The 23,436-nt window shown below is 45.4% G+C and overlaps 1 protein-coding gene across 7 annotated transcripts; it reads left to right on the forward strand.

The window, feature by feature from the left end:
- The first annotated feature begins 247 nt into the window (after positions 1 to 247).
- On the forward strand, positions 248 to 23,417 carry LOC122451140 (glycosyl-phosphatidylinositol-anchored molecule-like protein). Of its 7 annotated transcripts, none has more exons than XM_043483723.1 (5): positions 261 to 358; positions 14,868 to 14,920; positions 15,260 to 15,338; positions 15,931 to 16,038; positions 22,993 to 23,417. In XM_043483723.1, exons 2-5 carry the CDS (start codon positions 14,900 to 14,902, stop codon positions 23,289 to 23,291), a joined length of 507 nt encoding a protein of 168 aa, XP_043339658.1. In that variant the 5' UTR covers positions 261 to 358; positions 14,868 to 14,899; the 3' UTR covers positions 23,292 to 23,417. The 7 variants fall into 7 exon arrangements, with proteins under 7 accessions (XP_043339660.1, XP_043339661.1, XP_043339658.1 ...); XM_043483727.1 differs by lacking the exon at positions 14,868 to 14,920 and adding an exon at positions 457 to 528 and having other exon boundaries at positions 314 to 358; XM_043483724.1 differs by lacking the exon at positions 261 to 358 and adding an exon at positions 1,633 to 1,741.
- The last annotated feature ends 19 nt before the right edge of the window (positions 23,418 to 23,436 follow it).

Here is a 23,436-nt window from a genome sequence, read left to right on the forward strand (position 1 = left end):
AGTCATGGCAGACTTGTGATGCCGGGGTATGTCACGGCATGAACCTGCCCCGCCACGCCCCGCCACCCCCTGCTCCTGCCCAGACCTTCTGGAACCATCTCCCCGCTGCGTGTCCCCTAACACTTTCGGGCGTCGCCCTCCGCCAGGCAGTCTGAGTAGACTACCCCTGGGGACGCTCCCACCCGCGAGCACCGAAACCTTCTGGAAGCCGCGCAAAGCCTGATGGGGAGGCCGCTGAGTGCTTCCGGGTGGAGTGTGGGCGCCGAGCCTGAGCGGCCTGTCCTCACACGCCGGCGGCAGTTGCACTACCTATAGCCTGTGGAACCCCTGGAGGTCGTGTCCAGAAAGGTGCCAGAAGGTTTGGACAAGACAAGGGTGGGGTCGGGAGGAAGTGGAAAGGAAATTCCACGGTCTGGCTGGGACACGGGGGCGGGGAAGTTCCACGGTTCTTGGCAGGACGCGAGGATCAGGGAAGATTCCAGAAGGTCTTCGCAGAGCACGGGGACTGAAGGCTCCAGAGGTCTGCCGGTACATGGGATCCCCCCTGGGAACGTTGGGGACGCCTGGGAAGGACATGGAGCGCGGAGACGTCTCTAGCAGCACACGACAGTTGTAGCACAGAACAAGACGACGGGTGGAGCGTGAAGTCAGGGGCTTGTGGAGGAGCTAGGTCTCCGAAGCTCTGGGCCGGACACGGGGAGTGTTGAAGGTTCTGGAAGGGTGTGCAACGAACGGGAGGTGGGGGCTGTGCCACAGGCCCGGAGTCGGCATGGGATCAATGTCGGCAGATTCTGGGATTTGGCCCTGGCCCCTAGAACAAGGTTGCGGGATCCTGCTGGTGCCACTCACACCGCAGAACCCCAAAGCACCCGGCGCCCATGGGGTGCCCCAATCCATCTAGCAGCCTCGGCCCTGGGTAGAGGAGCCTCCTCCTGACACGTAGCACTCCCTCCCTTTCCATTCTCGGCCCGTTTTGCTGTCAGGTCCTTCGTTTCGGGTTGAATTGGCTGTCACTTGCTTGGCTTTTGAGATGGAATATGGGACCCCGGGTCTGCAGCATTTCCGCATCGCTAATGTATGCTTGTCTCCCTACTTTTCCTGCCGGGTCTTGAGGCTGTTTAGGTCTGGTTTTGTTTTGTAATATTTTTATTATCGTGGTGCCCAAAATAGGTTCTGTTTTCTACGGGGAGTGAAGCGGGTGGGAATGAGGGAGGGCATTATTACTTTGGAACTGTGTTTTTAATTTGCAGACGGGGGAGGTGACTCCTATGTTGCTTAATATTCCTGTAGTTAGGAATGGTATTCTTGATTGAGGTTCAGGGTCCCTAATGGACATGAAATCGCCGTCCTCCTTCATCTCTTAGGGTCTTTTTTTCCTGTTACCTTTTTTGCCTACAAGTTCACTCTGCCTGATTTTAACGGAGGCGTTTCCACATCTCAGTTCTATTACACCCTCTGCTTCGGGCTCTAGTTTCATGTGTTTTGTTTCTAACTGGGACGTGCAGTTAAGGTGTCTTGTAGTGGGACCTGCTGGTAAGTAGACAGGGAAACTCTTCTTGTGTTGAAGCATATTCATTTTACCTTCATTTTTGACGTATCATTTCCCTTCATTAGAGTAGAGGTCCTGGTGCACAGTGTCTTCACCCTACAGCATTTGAAAGTGATTGTCCCTGAGGGACAGAAGTTTCTCCTGGCTTTTTGTGGAAAGACCAGACATGGCTGAGGTGGTTGCTGCCCGAAGGTACTGCCTGGGTTTCCTCTGACTCACGTTCAGATTGTCCCTGACTAAGAATCGTGCTCCACAGTTCAGCTGTGGTCCGTCTCAGATTGATCTTCCTTGTGTGAGGTTTCCTGTTGACCTGCCACACTGAACTTTTTGGGTTGTGGGCTGATGGCCCAAGTCGTCTTGGGAAATTGTCGTGTCTGGCATTATTTCTTCAGAGACTGGTGCTGTCTCTTTGTCCTCTCCTTCAAGGAATCTGGTTACATGGAGGCTAGGTGTGGGACTCTGACCCATGAGTCCCCCTTTGGCACTTCTGTTCATTCCTTTGTTTTTGTTTCTCTGAGTATCAGTTTGGATATTTTGTGTAAACCTTTCTTCACATTTCCTATTGCTCTGTTTTCTAGCATCTGGTTAGCTGTCGTCCCATTCCGTGAGTTTTCATTTTCAGATATTCTGTGTTTCTGTTCATTTCTTTCTCTTAGTGGAGGTTGTAATGCCTTCTAGGTTCATTTGCCTGCTGTAATCAAGTCGATGTCAGCCGTGATATTAACAGAAGGAAAACCAATTTCATTTTGTAGGTGTGGAGGCCCCACAGCGGTAAGACTTAAGAAGTGACCACGGGAGGCTGTTTATGTAGCCTTTTAGATAAAGAATTAATTATTTGAGAAGAATTTATAAGAGTAGGATTTCTCCTTGGTGTACCACATTAATGAAGAAGTAACAAAGTTTGTTTATGTCCCCGCTCAGTCTCAATATCTTCCTGTCGTTGATGATAAGGATGCTCTCCATCCTCCTAAGGTAGGTGGCATACCTTCCCTGGGAGTTTTGCCTCTTGCTTTGAGGGGAACAAAGCAGGGTCAGAGCATGTCCTCTTGTACTGGGTATTTCTTAAGTCATATTAAACCAAAGTAATCATTATGCAGAGTTTGTGTATTTTGTGAAGGCCTGCCTTGAGCCTTCTTAGTGTCCTCGTCACCTTGCCTGGAATGTTCACACAGTAAAGCTGAGGTGGTAGGTCTCCCCATTTTTCATTGAATTATACTCTTAGTCTTGAACAGAGGTCATTTAAGTAATTGTAAGCAATTGTGTCTCATTTTAGGATGCAGTGATGCAGCTGACATCCCAAGTTAGCCCTTCATTGTGGGAGAAGCCGGGTGGGTACTTGATGAGGCATTGCCATGGAAACAAAAGGAAGTAATGGTGAATGATGGGAGCCAATAATAAACCAGTTTCTGAGTGTTGAGAGCAGCCAGTATAGCAGAGCTCTCATATTGGATTTGAAGCATTTACCTTGAGGGCAGGTGGTGGCAAATTGACAGATTTTCCTGGTTTGCAGTTTGATGGTCTTGAGTGCTGGTCTTGAGTGGCCCACATGGCAACAGGCACCATGACTGTCTATACATGAGCTGTGGTAATTTCTGAGAAGTGTAGACAGAGTTGTCCACCTCTATTGCATGGCATTCAAAACAGGGCAGTTTTAGTTCTTAATGACTGCAAGTCAAGAGGGTGGGAGGGAAACAAGAAATGCTAGTTTGGAAGGATGTAGCCAAATTTTGAGGAATGGGACTAGAAGAATTCAGGGTTTAGTCCAGTTTACAGTTCAGAAACATAACATAAAAGGTAGACAGCAGCAGTAGAACCTGATATTCATTCAGCTGTATTACCAAAACATAATATTCTCTCTCCTCGGTCACCCCCATTTCTATTGGAGACAACCATAGTGAGACCGCGTTTGCCAGTTCGTCTAGTTGCAGTCAGCTTGGCTTGATCATTCCGATGAGTGCAACAAGAATAGAGGTTGACCGTGTAGAGTTCAAAACACTGTTTGCTGGAACTTTTCATGATGAGTGACTGATTGGACTTCTAAAGCTTGCTCGAGGCTGAGGAGCCAGATCAGATAATTGCCATCAGACATCGTGTGCCGTACCTAAGGTTTGGGTGAATTTGTCCTTTCTCGTGGGTCCCAGACCATCCTGAGGTTCCTGTGCTTGTCAGGAAGTGACCTTCCGTAGTGACCTGGGAAGACTGCCAGGAAGCCTGTAAGCAAGCTGGGTGCGTGCTCAGTGGACTGGCAAGTGTGACTCTTTGCAATCCCGTGGAGTGTGGCCCACCAGGCTCCTCTGTTCATGGAATTTCCCAGGCAAGAATACTGAAGTGGGTTGTCATTTCCTTCTCCGGGGGATCTTCCTGACTCAGGGCCCAAACACACGTCTCCTGCATTGGCAGGTGGATTCTTTTCCGCTGAGCCACCCAGGAGGCCTCATGATCATCTCTAGTTCCATCCACCTCTATTGCTGAAGATGGCATTATTTAGTTCTTTTATTGGCTGAGTAATATTGCATCATCTTTTTCACCTCTTCCTTTGTCAGTGGACATTCAGGCTGCTTCCGTGTCTTAGCTGTTGTAAATAGTGCAGCAGTGAACATTAGGGTACATGTGTCTCTTTGACTTATGGGTTGTCCCAGATCTATGCCCAGAAGGGGGATTGCAGGATGATATGCAGGTGTGATTTTCATATTTTAAGGAACCTCCATTCTGTTCTCCCGAGTGGCTGCATCAGTTTACATTCCCATCAACAGTGTAGGAGGCTTCCATTTTCTCCACACCCTCCCCAGCATGTATTCTTTGGAGATTTTTGTATGATGGCCCTTCTGACGAGTGTCTCGTGATATTTCTTCAGTAGAGTTTTGGTTTCCATTTCTCTAATAATTAGTGATGTTGAACATCTTTCATGTGCCTTTTGGCCACCTTTATTTTATTTTATTTTTTTTGGTAAATACCTATGTGGGTCTTCAGCCCATTTTTCATTTTTTAATATCCATATTGTGATGTTGATTCTGTTTGTACATTTTGGAAATTAACCCCTTGTCTGTCTCATTGTTTGCGAATGTTTTCTCCCATTCTCTAGATTGTCTTTTCATTTTGTTTATGGCTTCAGTTGCCGCGCGAAAGCTTTTAAGTTTAATGGGGCCTGGTTTGTTTAATTTTGTTTTTATTTCCATTTCTGTAGTAGACAGATCCACAAGGTATCGCTGTGCTTGACGGCAAAAGTGTCCTGCCTATGTTTTCTTCTGGAAGTCTTATCAAGTCTGGTCTCATATTTAGGTCATGAATACATTTTGCACTTATTTTTGTATATGGTATGAGAGAATGTTCTAACTCCATTCTTTTACATGTAACTGTCCCGTTTGCCCAGCAGTGCTTAGGAAGAGACTGTCTTTTCTCCATTTTATATTCTTGCCTCTTTCACTGTACATTAATTTACCGTAGGTGCATGGCTTTATTTCGGGATTTTTATCCTTTTCCACTGATCTGTATTTCTCTTTTTCTGCCAGTGCCTTACTCTTTCTGAGGACTGTAGCTTTGAAGTATGGCCACAGTCTGGGAGTGTGGGAAGTCTGGGAGTGTGATTCCTCCAGCTCCACTATTCTTTCTGAAGATTGATTTGGCTGTTCCAGAACTTTTGTAGTTCCATGCAGATTTCAAACATTTTTTGTTCTAGTTCTCTGAGAAATACCATTAGTAATTTTCTAGGGAGTGTATTGGGTACGTAGATGGTCCTGGGTATGAGAGTCAATTTGACAATATTGATTCCTCCAAAGCAAGAACATGGTCATATCTTTCCCTCTGTTTGTGTCATCTTTGATTTCTTCCATCAGGGTCTTACAGTTTTCGAAGTAGAGGTCTTTTGTCTCCATAGGTACGTTTATTCCTAGGATTTTCATTCTCATTTTTCTCACTGTTATGTTATTATTTATTTTTGACTGTACAGGGTCTTAGTTCCTGTGCGGACATTTCTCTAGTTGCATCAAGGGGGGCTACTGTCTAGTTGTGGTGCATGAGCTTCCCATTACAGTGGCATCTCTTCTTACAGAGCACGGGCTCTTGGTCTGGCGGAGTTCAGTAGTTGCCGCTCCTGGTCTCTAGAGCACAGGTTCAGTAATTGTGGCACACACAGACTTAGCTGTTCTGCGGCATGTGGGATCCTCCTGGACGTGGGATTCATCCGGTGTCTGCTGCGTAGGCAGGTGGACCGTTTACTCCGTAAGCCACCAGGGAAGCCCTGGTGTGTCTTGTCTTTTTTTTTTTTTTTAATTTTGTTTTATTAAAGGATAATTGCTTTACAGAATTTTGTTGTTTTCTGTCAAACCTCAACATGAATCAGCCATCGGTATACATAGATTCCCTCCCTTTTGAACCTCCCTCCCGTCTCCCTCCCCATTGCACCCCTCTAGGTTGATACAGAGGCCCTGTTTGAGTTTCCTGAGCCATAGACCAAGTTCCCGGTGGCTGTCTTTTTTACGTATGGTGATGTAAGTTTCCATGTTACCCTTTCCGTACATCTCACCCTCTTCTCTCCCGATGTCTATAAGCCTATTATTCTCTATGTCTGTTTCTCCATTGCTGCCCTGTAAAAAGTCTTCAGTACCATTTCTCTAGATTCCATGTATGTGTGTTAGGACACGATATTTATCTTTCTCTTTCTGACTCACTTCACTCTGTATAATAGGTTCTAGGTTCATCCACCTCATGAGAACTGACTGCGATGTGTTCCTTTTAATGGCTGGATAATATTCCATTGTGTATATGTACCACAACTCCTTTATCCATTCATCTGTCGAGGGACATCTAGGTTGCTTCCATGTCTAGCTATTGTAAATAGTGCTGCAGTGAACAATGGGTCCATGTGTCTCTTTCAATTTTGGTTTCCTCAGGGTTCACGCCTAGGGGTGGGATTGCTGGGTCATATAGTGGCTTCATTCGTAGTTTTGTAAAGAATCTCCATGCCGTCTTTCACAGTGGCTGTATCAGTTTACATTCCCCCAACAGTGCAAGAGCGTTCCCTTTTCTCCACACCCTCTCCAGCATTTATTGTTTGTCGACTTTTTGATGATGGCCATTCTGAGTGGTGTGGGGTGATCTCTCAAGGTAGTTTTGATTTGCATTTCTCTAATAATGTGAGATGTTGAGCATCTTTTCATGTGTTTGTTCACCATCTGTACGTCGTCTTTGGAGAAATGTCTGTTTAGGTCTTTTTCCTACTCTTTGCTTGGGTTGTTGTTTTTCTGGTATTGAGTTGTATGGGCTGCTTGTATATTTTGGAAATGAATCCTTTTCCAGTTGTTTCATTTGCTGTTATTTTCTTTCCATTCTGAGGGTTGTCTTTTCACCTTGCTTATAGTATCCTTTGCTGTGTAAAAGGTTTTAAGTTTACTCAGGTTCCACTTGTTTACTTTTGTTTTTATATCTGTTACTCTAGAAGGTGGGTCACAGAGGATCTTGCTTTGACTTATGTCATCGAGTGTTGTGCCTATGTTTTCCTTTAAGAGTTTTATAGTGTCTGGTCTTCCATTTAGGTCTTTAATCCATTTTGAGTTCATTTTTGTGTATGGTGTTAGGAAGTGTGCTAATTTCGTCCTTTTACATGTAGCTGTCCAGTTTTCCCAGCACCATTTATTGAAGAGGCTATTTGGGCCTCATTCTATTTTCTTGCTTCTTTGTCAAAAAATAAGGTACCCATAGGTGCCTGGGTTTATTTTCTGGGCTTTCTAGCTTGTTCCATTGGTCTATATTTCTGTTTTTGTGCCAGTACCGTACTGTCTTGATGACTGTGGCTTTGTAGTATAATCTGAAGTCGGGAAGATTGATTCCTCCAGCTCCATTCTTCTTTCTCAAGACTGCTTTTGCAACTCGGGGTCTTTTGTGTTCCCATATGAATGGTGACATTTTTTGTTCTAGTTCTGTGAAAAAGTGCCATTGGTAATTTGGTAAGGATCACATTGAATGTGTAGTTTGTGTTTCGCAGTACAGTCATTTTCACAGCATTGATTCTTCCTCCCTGGGAACATGGACTATCTCTCCATCTGTTTATGTCATCTTTGATTTCTATCATCAGTGTCTTATAATTTTTGGTATAGAGTATTTTGTCTCCTTAGGCAAGTTTTTTCCCCAGATACTTAATTCTTTTTGTTGCAGTGGTGAATGGGATTGATTACTTAATTTCTCTGAGTTTTTCATTGTTAGTATATAGAAATGCAACTGATTTCTGTGTACTGATTTTGTATCCTGCAACTTTGCTAAATTCACTGATTAGCTCTAGTAATTTTCTGATACTATCTTTAGGGTTTTCTATGTACAGTATTATGTCATCTGCAGACAGTGAGAGCTTTACTTCTTCTTTCCCTATCTGGATTCCTTTTATTTTTTTCCCTTCTCTGATTGCTGTAGCTACGACTTCCAAAACTATTTTGAATAATAGTGGTCAAAGTGGACACCCTTCTCTTGTTCCTGATTTTAGAGGGAATGCTTTCAGTTTTTCACCATTGAGAATAATGTTTGCTGTAGCCTTATCGTATGTGGCCTTTACTGTATTGAGGTATGTTCCTTCTGTGCCCATTCTTTGAAGAATTTTGGTCATAAATGGGTGCTGAATTTTGTCAAAGATCTTTTCTGCCTCTGTTGAGATGATCATATGATTTTTATCTTTCAGTTTGTTAATACGGTGTATCACATTGTTTGATTTGTATATACTGAAGAATCTTGGCATCCCTGGAATAAACCCAGCTTGATCACGGTGTATGAGCTTTTTGATGTGTTGCTGACTTCTGTTTGCTAAAATTTTGTTGAGGATTTTTGCATCTATGTTCATCAATGGTATTGGCCTGTAGTTTTCTTCTTTTGTCTTTATCTGGTTTTGGGATCAGGGTGATGGTGGCCTCGTAGAATGAGTTTGGGAGTGTTCCTTCCTCTGCAATTTTTTGAAAGTGTTTTAGAAGGATAGGCGTTAGCTCTTCTCTAAATGTTTGATAAATTCTGCGAAGCCATCTGGTCCTGGGGTTTTGTTTTTTGGGAGATTTTTGATCAGAGCTTCAGGTTCAGTGCTTGTTACTGGGTTGTTCATAATTACTCTTTCTTCTTGGTTCAGTCTTGGAAGATTGAAGTCTTCTAGGAATCTGTCCATTTCTTCCAGGTTATCCATTTTATTACCATATAGTTGTTCATAATAGTCTCTTGTAATCCGTTGTATTTCTGCATTGTCTGTTGTAACCTCTGCTTTTTCATTTCTAATTTTGTTGATTTGATTCTTCTCTTTTCTTTCTTGTTGAGTCTGGCTAAAGGTTTGTCAATTCTGTTTATCTTCTCAACGAACCAGCTTTTAGTTTTGTTAATCTTTACTATTGTTTCTTTCATTTCATTTTCATTTCTTTCTGCTCAGATCTTTATGATTTCTTTTCCTTTACTAATTCTGGGTTCTTTTTGTTCTTCTTTTTCCAGTTGTTTTAGGTGTAAGTTAGGTTGTCTATTCGAGGTTTTTCTTGTTTCTTGAGGTAGAATCGTATTGCTATAAACTTCCCTCTTAGATCTGCTTTTGCCACATCCCATAGGTTTTGAGTTGTGTTTTCATTGTCATTTGTTTCCAGAAATTTTTTGATTTCTCTTTTGATTCTTTCCAAAGTAACCTGTTGGTTATTTAGAAACATGTTGTTAATCTCTGAGTGTTTGTGTTACTTATAGTTTTTTTTCTTGTAGTTGATATCTAGTCTCAAGCGTTATTAGAGAAGATGCTTGATACAATTCAATTTTCTTAAATTTACTGAGGTTTGATTTGTGCCCCAAGATGTGGTCTATCCTGGAGAATGTTCCATGTGCACTTGAGAAGAACGTGTACTCTTCTGCATTTGGATGGAATGTCCTGAAGTTACTAGTGAGATCCATCTCATCTAATGTATCATATAAGACTTGTGTTTCCTTATTAATTTTATGTTTTGATGATCTGTCCATTGGTGAGAGTGGGGTGTTAAAGTCTCCTACTCTTCTTGTGTTACTGTCCGTTTCTCCTTTTATGTCTGTTAGTGTTTGTCTTATGTATTGAGGTGCTCCTATATGAGTGCATAGATATTTACAGTTGTTATGTCTTCCTCTTGGATTGAGCCCTTGATCATTACGTAGTGTCCTTCCTTATCTCTTGTAATCTTCTTTATTTTAATGTCTATTTTGTCTGATATGAGGATTGCTACTGCAGCTTTTTTGGCCTCCCATTAGCATGGAATATAGTTTTCCATCCTCTCACTTTCAGTCTATATGTGTCTTTAGGTCTGAAGTGGGTTTGTTGTAGACCGCATATATGTGGGTTTTGTTTTTGTACCCATTCAGCCAGTCTGTATCTTTTAGTCCATTTACATTTAAAGTAATTATTGATATATGTGTTCCTATTGCCATTTCCTTAATTGTTTGGGGCTTTGTAGGTCTTCTTTCTTCTCTTGCATTTCTTGGCTATATAAGTCCCTTTAATGTGTGTTGTAAAGCTGGTTTGGTGGTACTGAATTCTCTTAAGAAATGAGATCCTTGCTGGGTTCAGTAATCTTGGTCGTAGATTTTTTTCCTTTCAGTACTTTAAGTAGATCCTGCCCTTCCCTTCTGGCCTGCAGAGTTTCTGCTGAAAGATCAGCTGTTAAGCATATGGGGTTTCCCTTGTATGTTACTTGTTGCCTCTCCCTTGCTGCATTTACTATTCTTTGTTTGTGTTTAGTCTTTGTTAGTTTGATTAGGATGTGTCTTGGCCTGTTTCTCCTTGGGTTTATCCTGTATGGGATTCTGTGCCTCTTGGACTTGATTGACTATTTCGTTTTCCTGGTCAGGAAAATTTTCAACTATAATCTCTTCCAAACTTTTGTCATACTCTTTCTTTTTCTCTTCTTCTTCTGGGACCCCTATAATTCGAATGTTGGTGAGTTGGATACTGTTTCAGAGGTCTCTGAGACTGTCCTCAGTTGTTTTCCTCCTTTTTACGTTATTCTGCTCGTCAGGAGTTATTTCCACCTTTTTATCTTCCAGCTCACGGATTCATTCTCCTGCTTCAGATATTCTGCTCTTGATTCCTTCTAGAGTATTTTAAGTTTCAGTAATTGTGTTGTTTGTCTGTATATGTCTATTCTTTAATTCTTCTAGGTCTTTGTTGTTCGAATCTTGCATTTTCTCCATTGTGTCTTCAAGGTTTTTGATCTTTACTGTCATTATTTGGTGTTCTTTTTCAGGTAGTTTGCCTGTTTCTTCTTCATTTATTTGGACTTCTGTGTTTCTAGTTTGTTCTTTCATTTGTGTAGTATTTCTCTGCCTTTTCATTAGTTTTTTAAACTTATTTTGTTGGAGGTCTCCTTCTCCCAGGCTTCAAGGTTGAATTCTTTCTTCCTTTAGTTTTCTGCGCTCCGAAGGTTGGTCAAGTGGTTTGTGTAAGCTTTTATTAGCGTGAGATTTGTGCTGAGTGTTTATTTGTTTCATTTTCCTCTGATGGGCAAGGCTGAGTGAGGTGGTAATCCTGTGTGCTGATGGTTGGGTTTGTATTTTTCTTTTGTTTGTTGTTTAGATGAGACGTCCTGTTCAGGGTGCTACTGGTGGTTGGGTGATGCTGGGTCTTGTATTCAAGTGGTTTCCTTTGTGTGACTTCTCACTATTTGATACTCCCTAGGGTTAGTTCTCTGGTAGTCTAGGGTCTTGGAGTCAATGCTCCCACTCCAAAGGCTCAGGGCTTGATCTCTGGTCAGGAACAAAAATTCCCAAGTGGTTTGTTATGGCATTCAGAGAGATTAAAACAAATATCCCAAAACAAGAAACCAAAGATGAAGCCCAGACAGATGGGGATTGGCAGTTACAAAATCAGCAAATAAGGATTAAAATAATGAAATATATACATATACACCCATGAGCAAAGTAAAAATAGTGCAACAAGAATAAAGTACAGTAGATTGACCCAGCTAACAAAGGAAATGAAAAATTTTACTTACCAATTAAGAACAAAACTAACTACAGCACATAGTGGAAAACAAAACTAAACCAAGGTACCAAGTGGGGAATAAAGCAATGGAAATAGAGCTAACAATATGTTGAGAGGGAAGGAAAGAAAGAAATAATAGCTGTGCAAGGTTAAATAGAGGTAGATGAAGAATATTTATATACATTAAAGATGAAGTGCAAGGGGAAAAGAACAGTAGGAAAAGGAAAGGAATAAATGAAAAAAAAAATAGGCTTAAAAAAGTAAAATTAAAAAAAGAGAAAAAAGGAAAACTCCACAGAACTGCAAAAGCCCAGAGTAGAGGGAGAGGTTTAGAACAACTATAAAAAAAACGTGACTGAGGGGAAAAAAGCTCAACAGGTTAATTAGATTTTGTAGTGCCAACAAAACCGAAAACTACAGTGGAGAGGGGGGAGGCAAAGAAAAAAGAAAAATCCAAAAGAATCTCATTCAGACGTGTCCAACTCTTTTCAATCCCATGGGCTGTAGCCTACCAGGCTTCTCAGTCTATGGAATTTTCCAGGCAAGAGTACTGGAGTGGGTTGCCATTTCTTTCTCCAAGGGATCTGCCCAACCCAGGAATCGAATCCAGATCTCCCACACTACAGGCAGACACTTTATTGTCTGAGCCCCCAGGGAAGCCCTAAAAGAATCTACAGAAGAAGTCAAAACATAAAAATAATAAATGTTTTTCTTGAGTCTCTGCTATCAGAGTCCTGTCCCTCATTGGGAGTCACAGTCCACCTCACCTCCCTAGGATGCCCTCCAACACTTTGCTGGTCTCTGGACCTGCTGTGGGGGCATCTCATATTCTAACCTGGTCCTACACCTGTGTGTTCTTCTCTTCAATGTTCACAGCTATCAGAACTAGTGCGTTTTCTCTTCTGGGAGCTCTCAGTGTCCTTTTATACATACCATAGACACAGAGTCTGCCTCGTTGGTCCTGTGGGTTTAATCTGCAGCTTGTAAGGCTGGTGGGAAGGTTTTGGGTCTTCTTCCTTTGCCACACTGCCCCTGGGTTTCAATTGTGGTTTTATTTCCACCTCTGCATGTTGGTTGTCCATTGGGGTTTGCTCCTGAGGCTGCCCTGGAGGACTTGGGTTTGCCCCTGTGAGGGCCAGGTGCGGAGGTGGTGCAACTGCTTGGGTCACAGGGCTTCTGGCAGCACCAGGTACTCCGGGGAGTTGTCGGCTAGGGCAGCAGAAAATACAGTGCCCTGGAAGGGTATGGCAAGCAGTATTAGTCCATATGCTCCAATATTCCTGCCCAGAGAACCCTCTTCCCTGACGGAGAAGCCTGGCAGGCCACAGTCTACAGGATGGCAAAGAGTTGGACACTACCGCAGTGCCCCTGTGTGCGTAGATGCAAGACTTTTTGTGCCTGCGGCAGCTCTGCCCCAATGACAGTTAACCGTGAAGATGGAACAGCTGCGTGGCGTGCAATGACCCTGGAAGCGCCAAGGGTGCAGGGACATGGACTGCCTCTGCTGCAGCAGTTATGGCCTTATCAGAGTTTTTTTTTTCAAGCCTCTTGTAGCTGGTGATCAGAAGGCCTCTTTGGCCAGTCTTTCTCTGTAGCTCTGCCCATTCAGGCACTTAGAGGGCTCCCTTGCCTGGGGTCCATCTCTGTTATTAGGTGCATCAGGCACATAGAAGGGCCCGCGTGGCAGGGGTCCTACTCTGTAGATCGGCAGATTAGGCACTTAGAGAGGCCCCTGGGTGGGGTCCTACTCTGTGGTTCAGTGCGTCAGGCATTTGATGGGCCAGTCTCTCTATTGTTCAGCTGCCCGTGCTGGTGCGTGGAGAGAGAGAGGCTATGGTGATGGCTTCATCCGCTACACGTGACTCAGAAGGATTGCCTTGCTTCCATGGCTGCCTGGCTTTCTTCCACAGGCACTTCCCACCACAGTCTCCCCCCTCACATCCCCTTGCTGTGTCTTGCACAGTCGACAGTAGCCCTCGCCCTGGGGTTGCTCCACAATCCCTAAGCTCCAGCTCCCAGCCGACGTGCCTTCCAGGGGACCTGTGTCCGTGTCAGGAGTATGTATGGCTGTGGAAAGGACTGTCTGGTTCTCATTCCATTTCGGCGGCCACAGATCAGCTGTTTCACTCTCAACCTTAAATGTTTCTGCTCTGACTCAGACATTGCTCCAGCGTTGGGATCAGACCCCTGCTTCAGTTTCCCCACTGGCTGAGGGCCGGTCCAGTCCTGCTCTTAGTCCTGTTTATCCCTCTAGTTCCTTTGTCCTACTGAGTTTTCCGTGGCTTTGTATATTCTGTTCCACTGGTCGGGCGCTCCTGTCTGCTCTCAGCTGGTGTTCTGGACGCATTTCTGTATCTAAAGGTGTATTCCTGATGTATCCGTAGAGAGAGATGTACTCCACGGCCCCCTACTCCTCCACCGTCTTGTTCTCTCCCTCGCTGGCCTGATGAGATGGTGGATAGGACAGTCTCCTCGGTTTCTCTATCTGAGGCTGCTCTTCGGGAGCACTTGGGGTGGTTCTGGGTCTGAGTTGCTCTTGAGACTGGCAGTGGGAGCACGGGTGGCCTGAGGGAAGGGACAGATGTAAGAAGAGCAGACAGCACCGGGTGGGAAGGGGTCTGGACATGGAGAGGGTGGTACCACGTGGGAGGCTGACTGGCTGGGCAGATCAGCAGCCCCTGCAGGACGCTGGCTCTGACCCCCTCCTCGGTCTTGGTCCCCTGCACCCGGTGCTTCGGCCCGAGTTCACCTCGAGTGGGAGGACCTTTGGCCATAAGCAGGTTGAGGCCCAGCCATCCCTGAGAGAGGACACGTGACGAGAGCCAGGGGCCGAGGGTCAGGACGCTGATGGTCCCCACCCGAGGGGTGTGGCTGGCTGATGCACAGTCAGCCTCCATCCTGGGCCTCAGCTGGTCCCGAGGCAGGTACCTGTTAGGGGCTGCCCCCCACCCTGGGTCTGCTCAGGGTGACAGGCAGCAGCAGGCGAGGCATGTCCCTCAGACAGGAGCCCCTGAGCACAAAGGGCAAATGCCCCGGTTGAGAAGGGAGACGGGGCCCCTGGGGGCGGGGAGGGAATTTCTGGAAGGACCCTAGACATTGGCAGCTTCAAGGGTGCTGATGAGTCCCCACAAGGAAATGTTTCAGATGTGGGCACTGCCTGGTGCTGGGGGGCTTTCCCTCCAGCAAGTGCTGGTGTGTGGGTCGGGTGATGAGCCGCAGGGCCTCCCCCTTAGTAATGTGGGGCCATGTGATGCCCAGTCCCCGGGAGACATGATGGCATGTGGTCCACGCTTCCTAGCACAGGCACTGGGCTCCTGGCTGCTTCTCCACTAGGTCCTGCACTCTTGTCACTGCCCTCTGCATTTTTCTCAGAGCTCATACAAGTCAGAATTACCGAATGGAGCATGTTCCAGCTCTTCACACAGGTCAGCCTTGAGGTCGGGACACCTCAGGGAGATCAGGGGGTCCATGCGGAGTGTGAGGGTCACATGGAGACAGCCCCAGACCACTCTGAGCCTCGTGCTCTGCCTGACAGAGAACAGGAGCATGTCTTCATCTAGCATGAAGGCTTGAGCGGGGCGAAGCCACTGTGTGTGGGAAAGGGCTGCAAGCCCGTCATTGCCCAGAGCCGTGCTCAGCCGAGAGCCAGAGGTGCCGGAAGGTGGGAAGGGTGGCCAGGACTCGTGCTGTTCAGATGAGACACCAGACGTGGCTATAAGAGCCACACACTTGCTGACTTGTGCCCTGGCTTCCCTCACCTACAGGTTCAATCCCCCACAGGGATGATGCTCCTCCTTGCCTTCCTCCTCTTCATGGGATGGCCACTGGGCTTCGTTGAGCCCTGTGAGTATCAGTGCTTCTGTTTCTTGACGAGGATGAGACCTGACTTAATTGGGGTCATTTTAAGGGTCTGAATGGAATTTTTGCCATCTTAGCCAGCTGAGATCTCCATCTTAGCAATTGTGCAGTTGGTGAGCACAGGGTGTCCGGGAGCAGGGGGAGGGTCAGGATGGAGGAAGGCTCCTCTAAGGACCAGTGGACTCAGGGGCCGCAGAGTGAGCCCGGGGGAGTCTCTGGCTGTGGCCCTTCCTCACTGGAACAGGCAGGCATGGTGGGTGCAGGGAACTCAGGGAGCCTGTGGCCCCTCATGACTACAGGCTCTGCATGAAAAGGTGGGTCCATCCACAAAGCAGAGGCTCACACCCCTGAGAGACCGGGACCTTTCCTGAGAGCCTGTCTCTGAGAAGAAGAAAGCTCCTGGGTGTTCCTGGCATCCTGGAGTCCAGGAAGCTCATGCTGCCCCGGCTCAGAGCCCACTGTGGACTGAGCTGTGCATCCTCAGGGAATCCTTGATGCTGAGGGAAGGGGCCGGCTGCTGGGCAGATGCGGTGAGTGGCAACGAAGGAGGAGTCTGACTCTTCTCTGTTTATTCTAGGGACCTATAACGTACAGTGCTATGAGTGTTTGGTGAAAAATACGTTCAATTGTCCACATCTTAGAACATGTCCTTATCATATTAGGCGCTGTTTTACTGTCTCCATGCGTAAGTACCAGATTACCTTCTTACTCTAAAAACCGAGTCACCCCACCTAGGCAGTTTCAGGGGACAAGGCCACTCTTTGCTCTCTCTGTTCCGATCCTGAGAAGATGTTTCCAGGACGAGGCTCAGCCCCAGGAAAGGGCAGGCAGTAATAGCCTCTTGCAGAGACACATAGCCTGCCACGTGGGCCCTTTTGTTCTCAGGTGTCCTGCTGTGTCTCCAGGGCTGGAAGAACTGCTGCCCAAGGCCTCCGCTCCTTGGCCATCCCTGGTCAAGTAGGTAGATTCCCCAGTGCAGCTTAGGCAGTTCTTGTTTCCCACAAGCGCATGGTCCTCTGGCAAGGTTTTCCAACAAAGCAGGCCTAAAACATGGATGCACCTTAGGTCCCTCAGGAAACTGCTTACCACAGAAGGAGCTGATGTAGAGGTCCATCAGCTGAAGGCCATACTATAGGGGCTTTCTGGTTGAGGGTCTGTGTGATCTTTGGGACATCAGCAAAAGTGTATTTCCTGGTCTCCATTCATTTCTGGGTCCCTAGATTCCTTACGACAAATAATGAACAGAGCGACTCCTTTGTATAGCTTCCTGACAAGGGACTGTAAAATTACTTAGGGCTGCCAGATGCCTAGATAAGTTGGCAGTGTAGATGGAAAATCATCCCTAGGTGAAGGCGTCCATGGAGTAATGAGAATTCTAGTGGATTTGAATATTCTTGCTTACTCAAGAAGTTTAGGCACTGGGGACTTCCCTGGTGTTCTGGTGTTGAGAATCTCTCCTTCAATGCAGGGGACATGGGTTCACTTCCTGGTTTGGTGAAAGGTTGTAGCTGAACCATGAAAAGAAGCCGAGATTCTTGGCCTCCGGATGAGAAGAATTCAATCCGGGGCCAGAGACGAGGCTTGATCGCTCAGAGCTTTTGTGTAATAAAGGTTTGTTAAAGTATAAAGGAGACAGAGAAAGCTTCTGACATAGGCATCAGAAGGGGACAGAAAGAGTACCCCCTTGCTAGTGTTAGCAGTGGAGTTATATACTCTCCAATGAATCAAAAGAATGTCTGGAGGTTGTAAAGACCTCACCAGACCTACTCTCATAATTTGCATTTTAAGAGAACAGGGTTAGCCAGAAGGTTTAATCCAGAGACTGTCCTCAGGCAGGATACATTATTGTTTCATAATCCTTGTAAAGACCTCACCAGACCTACTCCCATAATTCACATTTTAAGATAACAGGATTAGCCAGAAGGTTTAATCCAGAGACTGTCCTGAAGCATGATACTTTATTGTTATATAATCCTAAGGAATGTAGAGGAACCAAAAAAAAAAAGTTTGTCCTTTCTTCCTCCTTGAGAATTCCAGACCCCTCTCTCCTTGGGGACCCCTAGACTTGTTATCAAACTGCCTAGGAAATGACTCTCTCATGGGGAACTGAGATCCCACAGGTGGCAGGGCAATTAAGGCCGTCTTCTACAACTACTGAGCCCTCATGCTCTGGAGCCCATGGGCCACACTGAGAGAGAAGCCTGGGTGCTGCAAGGAAAGCTCCCACATGCTGCATCTAAGACCTGATGTGGCCAAAACTATGTTATTCGTAAACATTTTTCAAAAGGATTTAAGGCCTTGTGATAAATAAAGAGGAACAAGGGATCAAATTGCCAACATCTGTTGGATCATTAAAAAAATAAAGAGTTCCAGAAAAACATCTACTTCTGCTTTCTTGACTATGCCAAAGCCTTTGACTGTGTGGATCACAGCAAACTGTGTAAACTTCTTAAAGAGATGGGAATACCAGACTACCTGACCTGCCTCTTGAGAAATCTGTATGCAGGTCAAGAAGCAACAGTTAGAACTGGACATGGAATGACAGACTGGTTCCAAATCAGGAAAGGAGTATGTCAAGGCTGTGTATTATCACTCTGCTTATTTAACTTATATGCAGAGTACATCATGAGAAACGCTGGGCTGGAGGAAGCACAAGCTGGAAACAACACTGCCGGGAGAAATAGCAATAACCTCAGATACCCAGAAGACACAGCCTTACGGCAGAAGGTGAAGAAGAACTAAAGAGCCTCTTGATGAAAGTGAAAGAGGAGAGTGAAAAAGCTGGCTTAAAACTCAACATTCAGAAGACTAAGACCATGGCATCCGGTCCCATCACTTCATGGCAAATAGACAGGGAAACAATGGAATCATTGAGAGACTTTATTTTGGGGGGCTCCAACATCACTGCAGATGGTGACTGCAGCCATGAAATAAAAGACACTTGCTCCTTGGAAGAAAAGCTGTGACCAACGTAGACATCATATTAACAAGGAGAGACATTACTTTACCAACAAAGGTCCATCTAGTCAAAGCCATGGTTTTTCCAGTAGTCATGTATGGAGATGAGTCATGTATGGACTATAAAGAAAGTTGAGTGCAGAGGAATGGATACTTTTGAGTTTGGGTGTTGGAGAAGACTCTTGAAAGTCCCTTGGACTGCAAGGAGATCCAACCAGTCCATCCTAAAAGAAATCAGTCCTGAATATTCATTGGATGGACTGATGCTGAAGCTGAAACTCCAGTACTTTGGCCACCTGATGTGAAGAACTGACTCATTGGAAAAGACCCTGATACTGTGAAATATTGAAGATGGGAGGAGAAGGGTACAACAAAGAATGAGATGGTTGGATAGCATCACCAACTCAATGGACATGAGTTTGAGTAAACTCGGGGAGGTGGTGATGGACAGGGAAGCGTGGCATGCTGCAGTCCATGGGGTTGCAAAGAGTCGAACATGACTGAGCAACTGAACTGAACAAATAAAATTTTGTGTGCACCAGGACTCATGTGAAAGGAGCTGTGACCCCACAAGAGACCAAGGCAGGCTTGCCTGTGAATGTTTGAGAGTCTCTGGCAGAGGCGTGGGTTGACAGTGGCCTGCTGCGGGGTCGGGGGCACAGGCCGCAGCAGTCCTGAGAGGTGTAGCCTGTTGGCATAAATCCTCTTGGAGGAGATCACCATTAGCCTGGCCATAGAGCCTGCAGCCTATCATAGACACTACAGACTCCAGGACTGGGCTGCCTTAGGCCAAACTACAGTGAGGGTGCACCACCCCACCCGTCAGCAGAAAATCGGACTAAAGATTTACTGAGCAAGGCTCTGCCCACCAGAGCAAGACCAGGTTTTCCCCACAGCCAGTCCTCATCACGAAGCTTGCAGAAGCCTCTCATCCCCATCCATCAGAAGCCAGACAGAATGAAAACCATAATCACAGAAAACTAATCAAAAAGATCACATGGATCACAGCCTTGTGTATCTCAATGAAACTATGAGCCATGCAGTGCAGGGCCACCCAAGGCGATGGGTCATGGTGGAGAGTTCTAACAAAACGTGGTCCACTGGAGAATGGAATGGCAGACCACTTGACCATTCTTGCCTTGAGAACCCCATGAACAGTATGGAAAGGCAAAGATATGATACTGAAAGATGAACTGCCTAGGTTAGTATCCAATATCCTACTGGGAAGAGTAGAGAAATATCTCCAGAAAGAATGAAGAGGCTGAGCCAACGCAGAAACAACCCTCAGTTGTAGATGTTTGGTGGTGAAAGTCTGATGCTGTAAAGAACACTATTGCATAGGAACCTGGAAGGTTAGGTCCATGGATCAAGGTAAGTTGGATGTTGTCCAACAGGAGATGGCAAGAGTGAACACTGACATTTTAGGAATCAGTGAACTAAAATGGACGGGAAAGGGAGAATTTAATTCAGATGACCGTTATATCTACTCCTGTTGGCAAGAATCCCTTAGAAGAGATGGAGTAGCCCTAATAGTCAACAAAAGTTGAGTCCGAAATGCAGTACTTGGGGGCAGTCTGAAAAGTGACAGAATGAACTTGGTTTGTTTCCAAGACAAACCATTCAACATCACAGTAATCCAAGTCTATGTCCCAGCCACCAATGCCAAAGAAGCTGAAGTGGAACGGTTTTATGAAAACCTAGAAGACCTTCTGACATGTGTGCGTGCTAGTTGCTTCAGTTGTGTCTGACTCTCTGCAATTCTGCGGACTGTAGTCTGCCAGGCTCCTCTGTTCATGGGATTCTTGAGGCAAGAATACTGGAATGGGTTGCCGGACCTTCCTCTAGGGGATCTTCCTGACCCAGGGATCAAACTCACATCTCTTACATCGCCTGCATTGGCAGGCAGGTTCTTGACCACTAGTGCCATCTGGGAAGCCCCACAAGACCTTCTAGAACTAACACACAAAAAACGATGTCCTTTTCATCATGGGGAATGGAATGCAAAAGTAAGAAGTCAGGAGATATGTGGAGTAACAGACAACTTTGGCCTTGGAGTACAAAACGAAGCAGGGCAAAGGCTAACAGTGTTTTGTCAAGAGAATGCACTGGTCATAGCAAACAGCCTCTTTCAACAACACAAGAGGTGAGTCCACACATGGACATCACCAGATGATCAATCCCAAAATCAGATTGATTATATTCTTTGCAGGCACACTTGGAGAATGTGAAGTCGCTCAGTCGTGTCCGACTCTTTGCGTCCCCATGGACTGTAGCTCACCAGGCTCCTCCATCCGTGGAATTTTCTAGGCAAGAGTACTGGAGTGGCCATTTCCTTCTCCATGGGATCTTCCTGGCTCAGGGATTGAACCCGGGTCTCCCACATTGCAGGCGGACGCTTTACTCTCTGAGCCACCAGGAAGGAAACTTGGAGAAGCTCTATACCATCAGTAAAAACAAGACCCAGAGCTGACTGTGGCTCAGATCATGAACTCCTTATTGGAAAATTCAGACTGAAATTGTAGAAACTAGGAGAAACCACCAGGCCATTCTGGTGTGAGCTAAATAAAATGCTTTGTACAGTGGAAGTGACAAATAGATTCAAAGGATTAGATCTGAAAGACCGAGTCCCTGAAGAACTGTGGACGGAGGTTCATAGCATTGTACAGGTGGTGGTGACCAAAACAATCCCCAAGAAAAACAAATGCAAGACGGCAAAATGGTTGTCTGAGGAGGCCTTACAAATAACAGAGAAGAGAAGTGAAAGACACAGGAGAAAGGGAAAGATGTATCCATCTGAATGCAGAGTTCCAGAGAATAGCAAAGAAAGATAAGAAAGCCTTAAGTGAACAATGCAAAGAAATAGAGGAAAACAATAGAATAGGAGAGACTAGGGATCTCCTCAAGAAAACTAGAGATGCCAAGGGAACATTGCAGGCAAAGATGGGCTCAATAAAGGACAGAAATGGCAAGGATCTAACAGAAGCAGAAGAGACAAAGAAGAGGCATCAAGAATACACAGAAGAATGATACAAAAAAGGTCTTAATTAGCCGGATAACCACAATGGCATGGTCACTTACTTAGAGACAGACATCCAAGAGTGTGATCACGTGGGCCTTTGCAACCATTACTACGAGCAAAGCTAGTGGAAGTGATGGAATTCCAGCTGAGCTATTTCAGATCCTGAAAGATGATGCTGTTGACATGCTACACTCAATATGCCAGCAAATTTAGAAAACTCAGCAGTGGCCACAGGACTAGAAAAGGTCAGTTTTCACTCCAGTCCCAAAGAAGGGCAACACCAAAGAATGTTCAAATTGCTGCACAATTTCACTCATTTCACATGCTAGCAGGTTGATGCTGAAAATCCTTCAAGCTAGGCTTCAACATTACAGGAGCCCAGAACTTCCAGATATACATGGTGTATTTAGAAAAGGCAGAGGAACCAGAGATCAAATTGCCAACATCTGTTGGATCATCGAAAAAGCAAGAGAGTTTCAGAAAACCATCTACATCTGCTTTACTGACTACACCAAAGCGGTTGACTGTGTGGATCACAACAAACTGTGGAAAATTCTTAAAGAGATGAGAATACCAGACCACTTTACCTGCCTCCTGAGAAACCTGTATGCTGGTCAAGAAGCAGCAGTAGAACCAGACCTAATAGTGAACTGGTTCAAAACTGGGAAAGGAGTACATCATGGCTGTATATTGTCACCCTGCTTATTTAATTTCTTGAAAGATTACATCCTGTAAACTGCCAGGCTGGATGAATCACAAACTGGAATCAACGTTGCCAGGAGAAATATCAGCAGCCTCAGATATGCAGATGGGTCCAGCTAATGGCAGGAAGTGAAGAGGAACTAAGGAGTCTTGATGAAGGTGAAAGAGAAGAGAGAAAAGGCTGGCATAGAACTCAACATTCAAAAATGAAGATTATGGCCTGCGTCCCATCACTTCATTGCAAATAGATATGGGGGATATGGAACCAGTGACAGATTTTATTTTCTTGGGATCCAAAATCGCTGAGAATGGTGACTGCAGCCATGAAATTAAAAGATGCTTGCTCCTTGGGAAAAAACACACGTAAAACAGCATGTTAAAAAGCAGAGACATCACTTTGCTGACAAAAGTCCTTATAGTCAAGGCTATGGTTTTTCCAGTAGTCACGTAGTCCAGTGAGAGCTGGACCATAAAGATCGCTGAGCACAAAAGAATTGATGCTTTCGAACTGTGGTGTTGCAGAAGATCTTGAGAGTCCCTTGGATGGCAAGGAGATCAAACCAGTCAGTCCTGAAGGAAATCAACCCTGAATAGTCACTGGAAGGACTGACCCTGAAGCTGAAGCTCCAGTACTTTGGCCCCCTGATGCAAAGAACCGATTTCATTGGAAAAGATCCTGAAGCTTGGAAAGATTGAAGGCAGGAGGAGAAAGGGGATACAGAGGATGAGTTGGTTGAATGGCATCATCAGTCAGTGGACTTGTGTTTGAGTGAACTTCAGGAGATAATGAAGGACAGGGAAGCCTGGCGTGCTGCCTTCATGGGGTCGAAAAGAGTCAGATATGACTGCATGACACAACAACAACAATATTTAGGGATGGAGCTAGTTAACATAGCTGTGCTTTGATATTTGGATGTTTAACGCATGAAATCTGTGATTTTCATTTCTGTTTCTTTTTAGGTTTGAGTCCTCGTGAAGTACTCGTTTACAAGAACTGTACATTTAACTGCACATTTGTGTATAGATCCGAAGAGCCTCCGGAAGCCCCCAGAAGAAAGTCAAGTCATAGTAGTAACAGTTTCTATTTTGTTAGTTGTTGTGGTGGGAACATGTGCAATTTAGCAGGACCTAGTAATCTGGAGAGGGACATCACAGCAGAATACACACTTGAAGAGGATATAGAAGATAATGCGCAATTGGTGCAGTCAGCTTTGTTCCTGAGCATCGTCTCCATTCTAGTCAGGAACACGCTGACCTGAGAAGCCCCCTTGGGAGGGGCTGATCATCTCCCCATCTCTCACAAGTTAGCTCTCCTTTACTCTCCTGTCAGCCACACTCACAAGAACACACTCTCTTGTGTCCTTTACTATTACTCTCCCTAACCTCTAGAGCTCCCGGTTGATG

The sequence above is a fragment of the Cervus canadensis genome, chromosome 12, assembly GCF_019320065.1.
Source record: "Cervus canadensis isolate Bull #8, Minnesota chromosome 12, ASM1932006v1, whole genome shotgun sequence".
Taxonomy (NCBI): Eukaryota; Metazoa; Chordata; class Mammalia; order Artiodactyla; family Cervidae; genus Cervus; species Cervus canadensis.

Coding starts and splice junctions, on each gene's coding strand:
- LOC122451140 (XM_043483723.1), top strand. CDS start 14,900: ATGTTCCAGCTCTTCACACAG. Junction 14,921..15,259: donor TGTTCCAGCTCTTCACACAG/GTCAGCCTTGAG, acceptor CCTCACCTACAG/GTTCAATCCCCCACAGGGAT. Junction 15,339..15,930: donor ACTGGGCTTCGTTGAGCCCT/GTGAGTATCAGT, acceptor TGTTTATTCTAG/GGACCTATAACGTACAGTGC.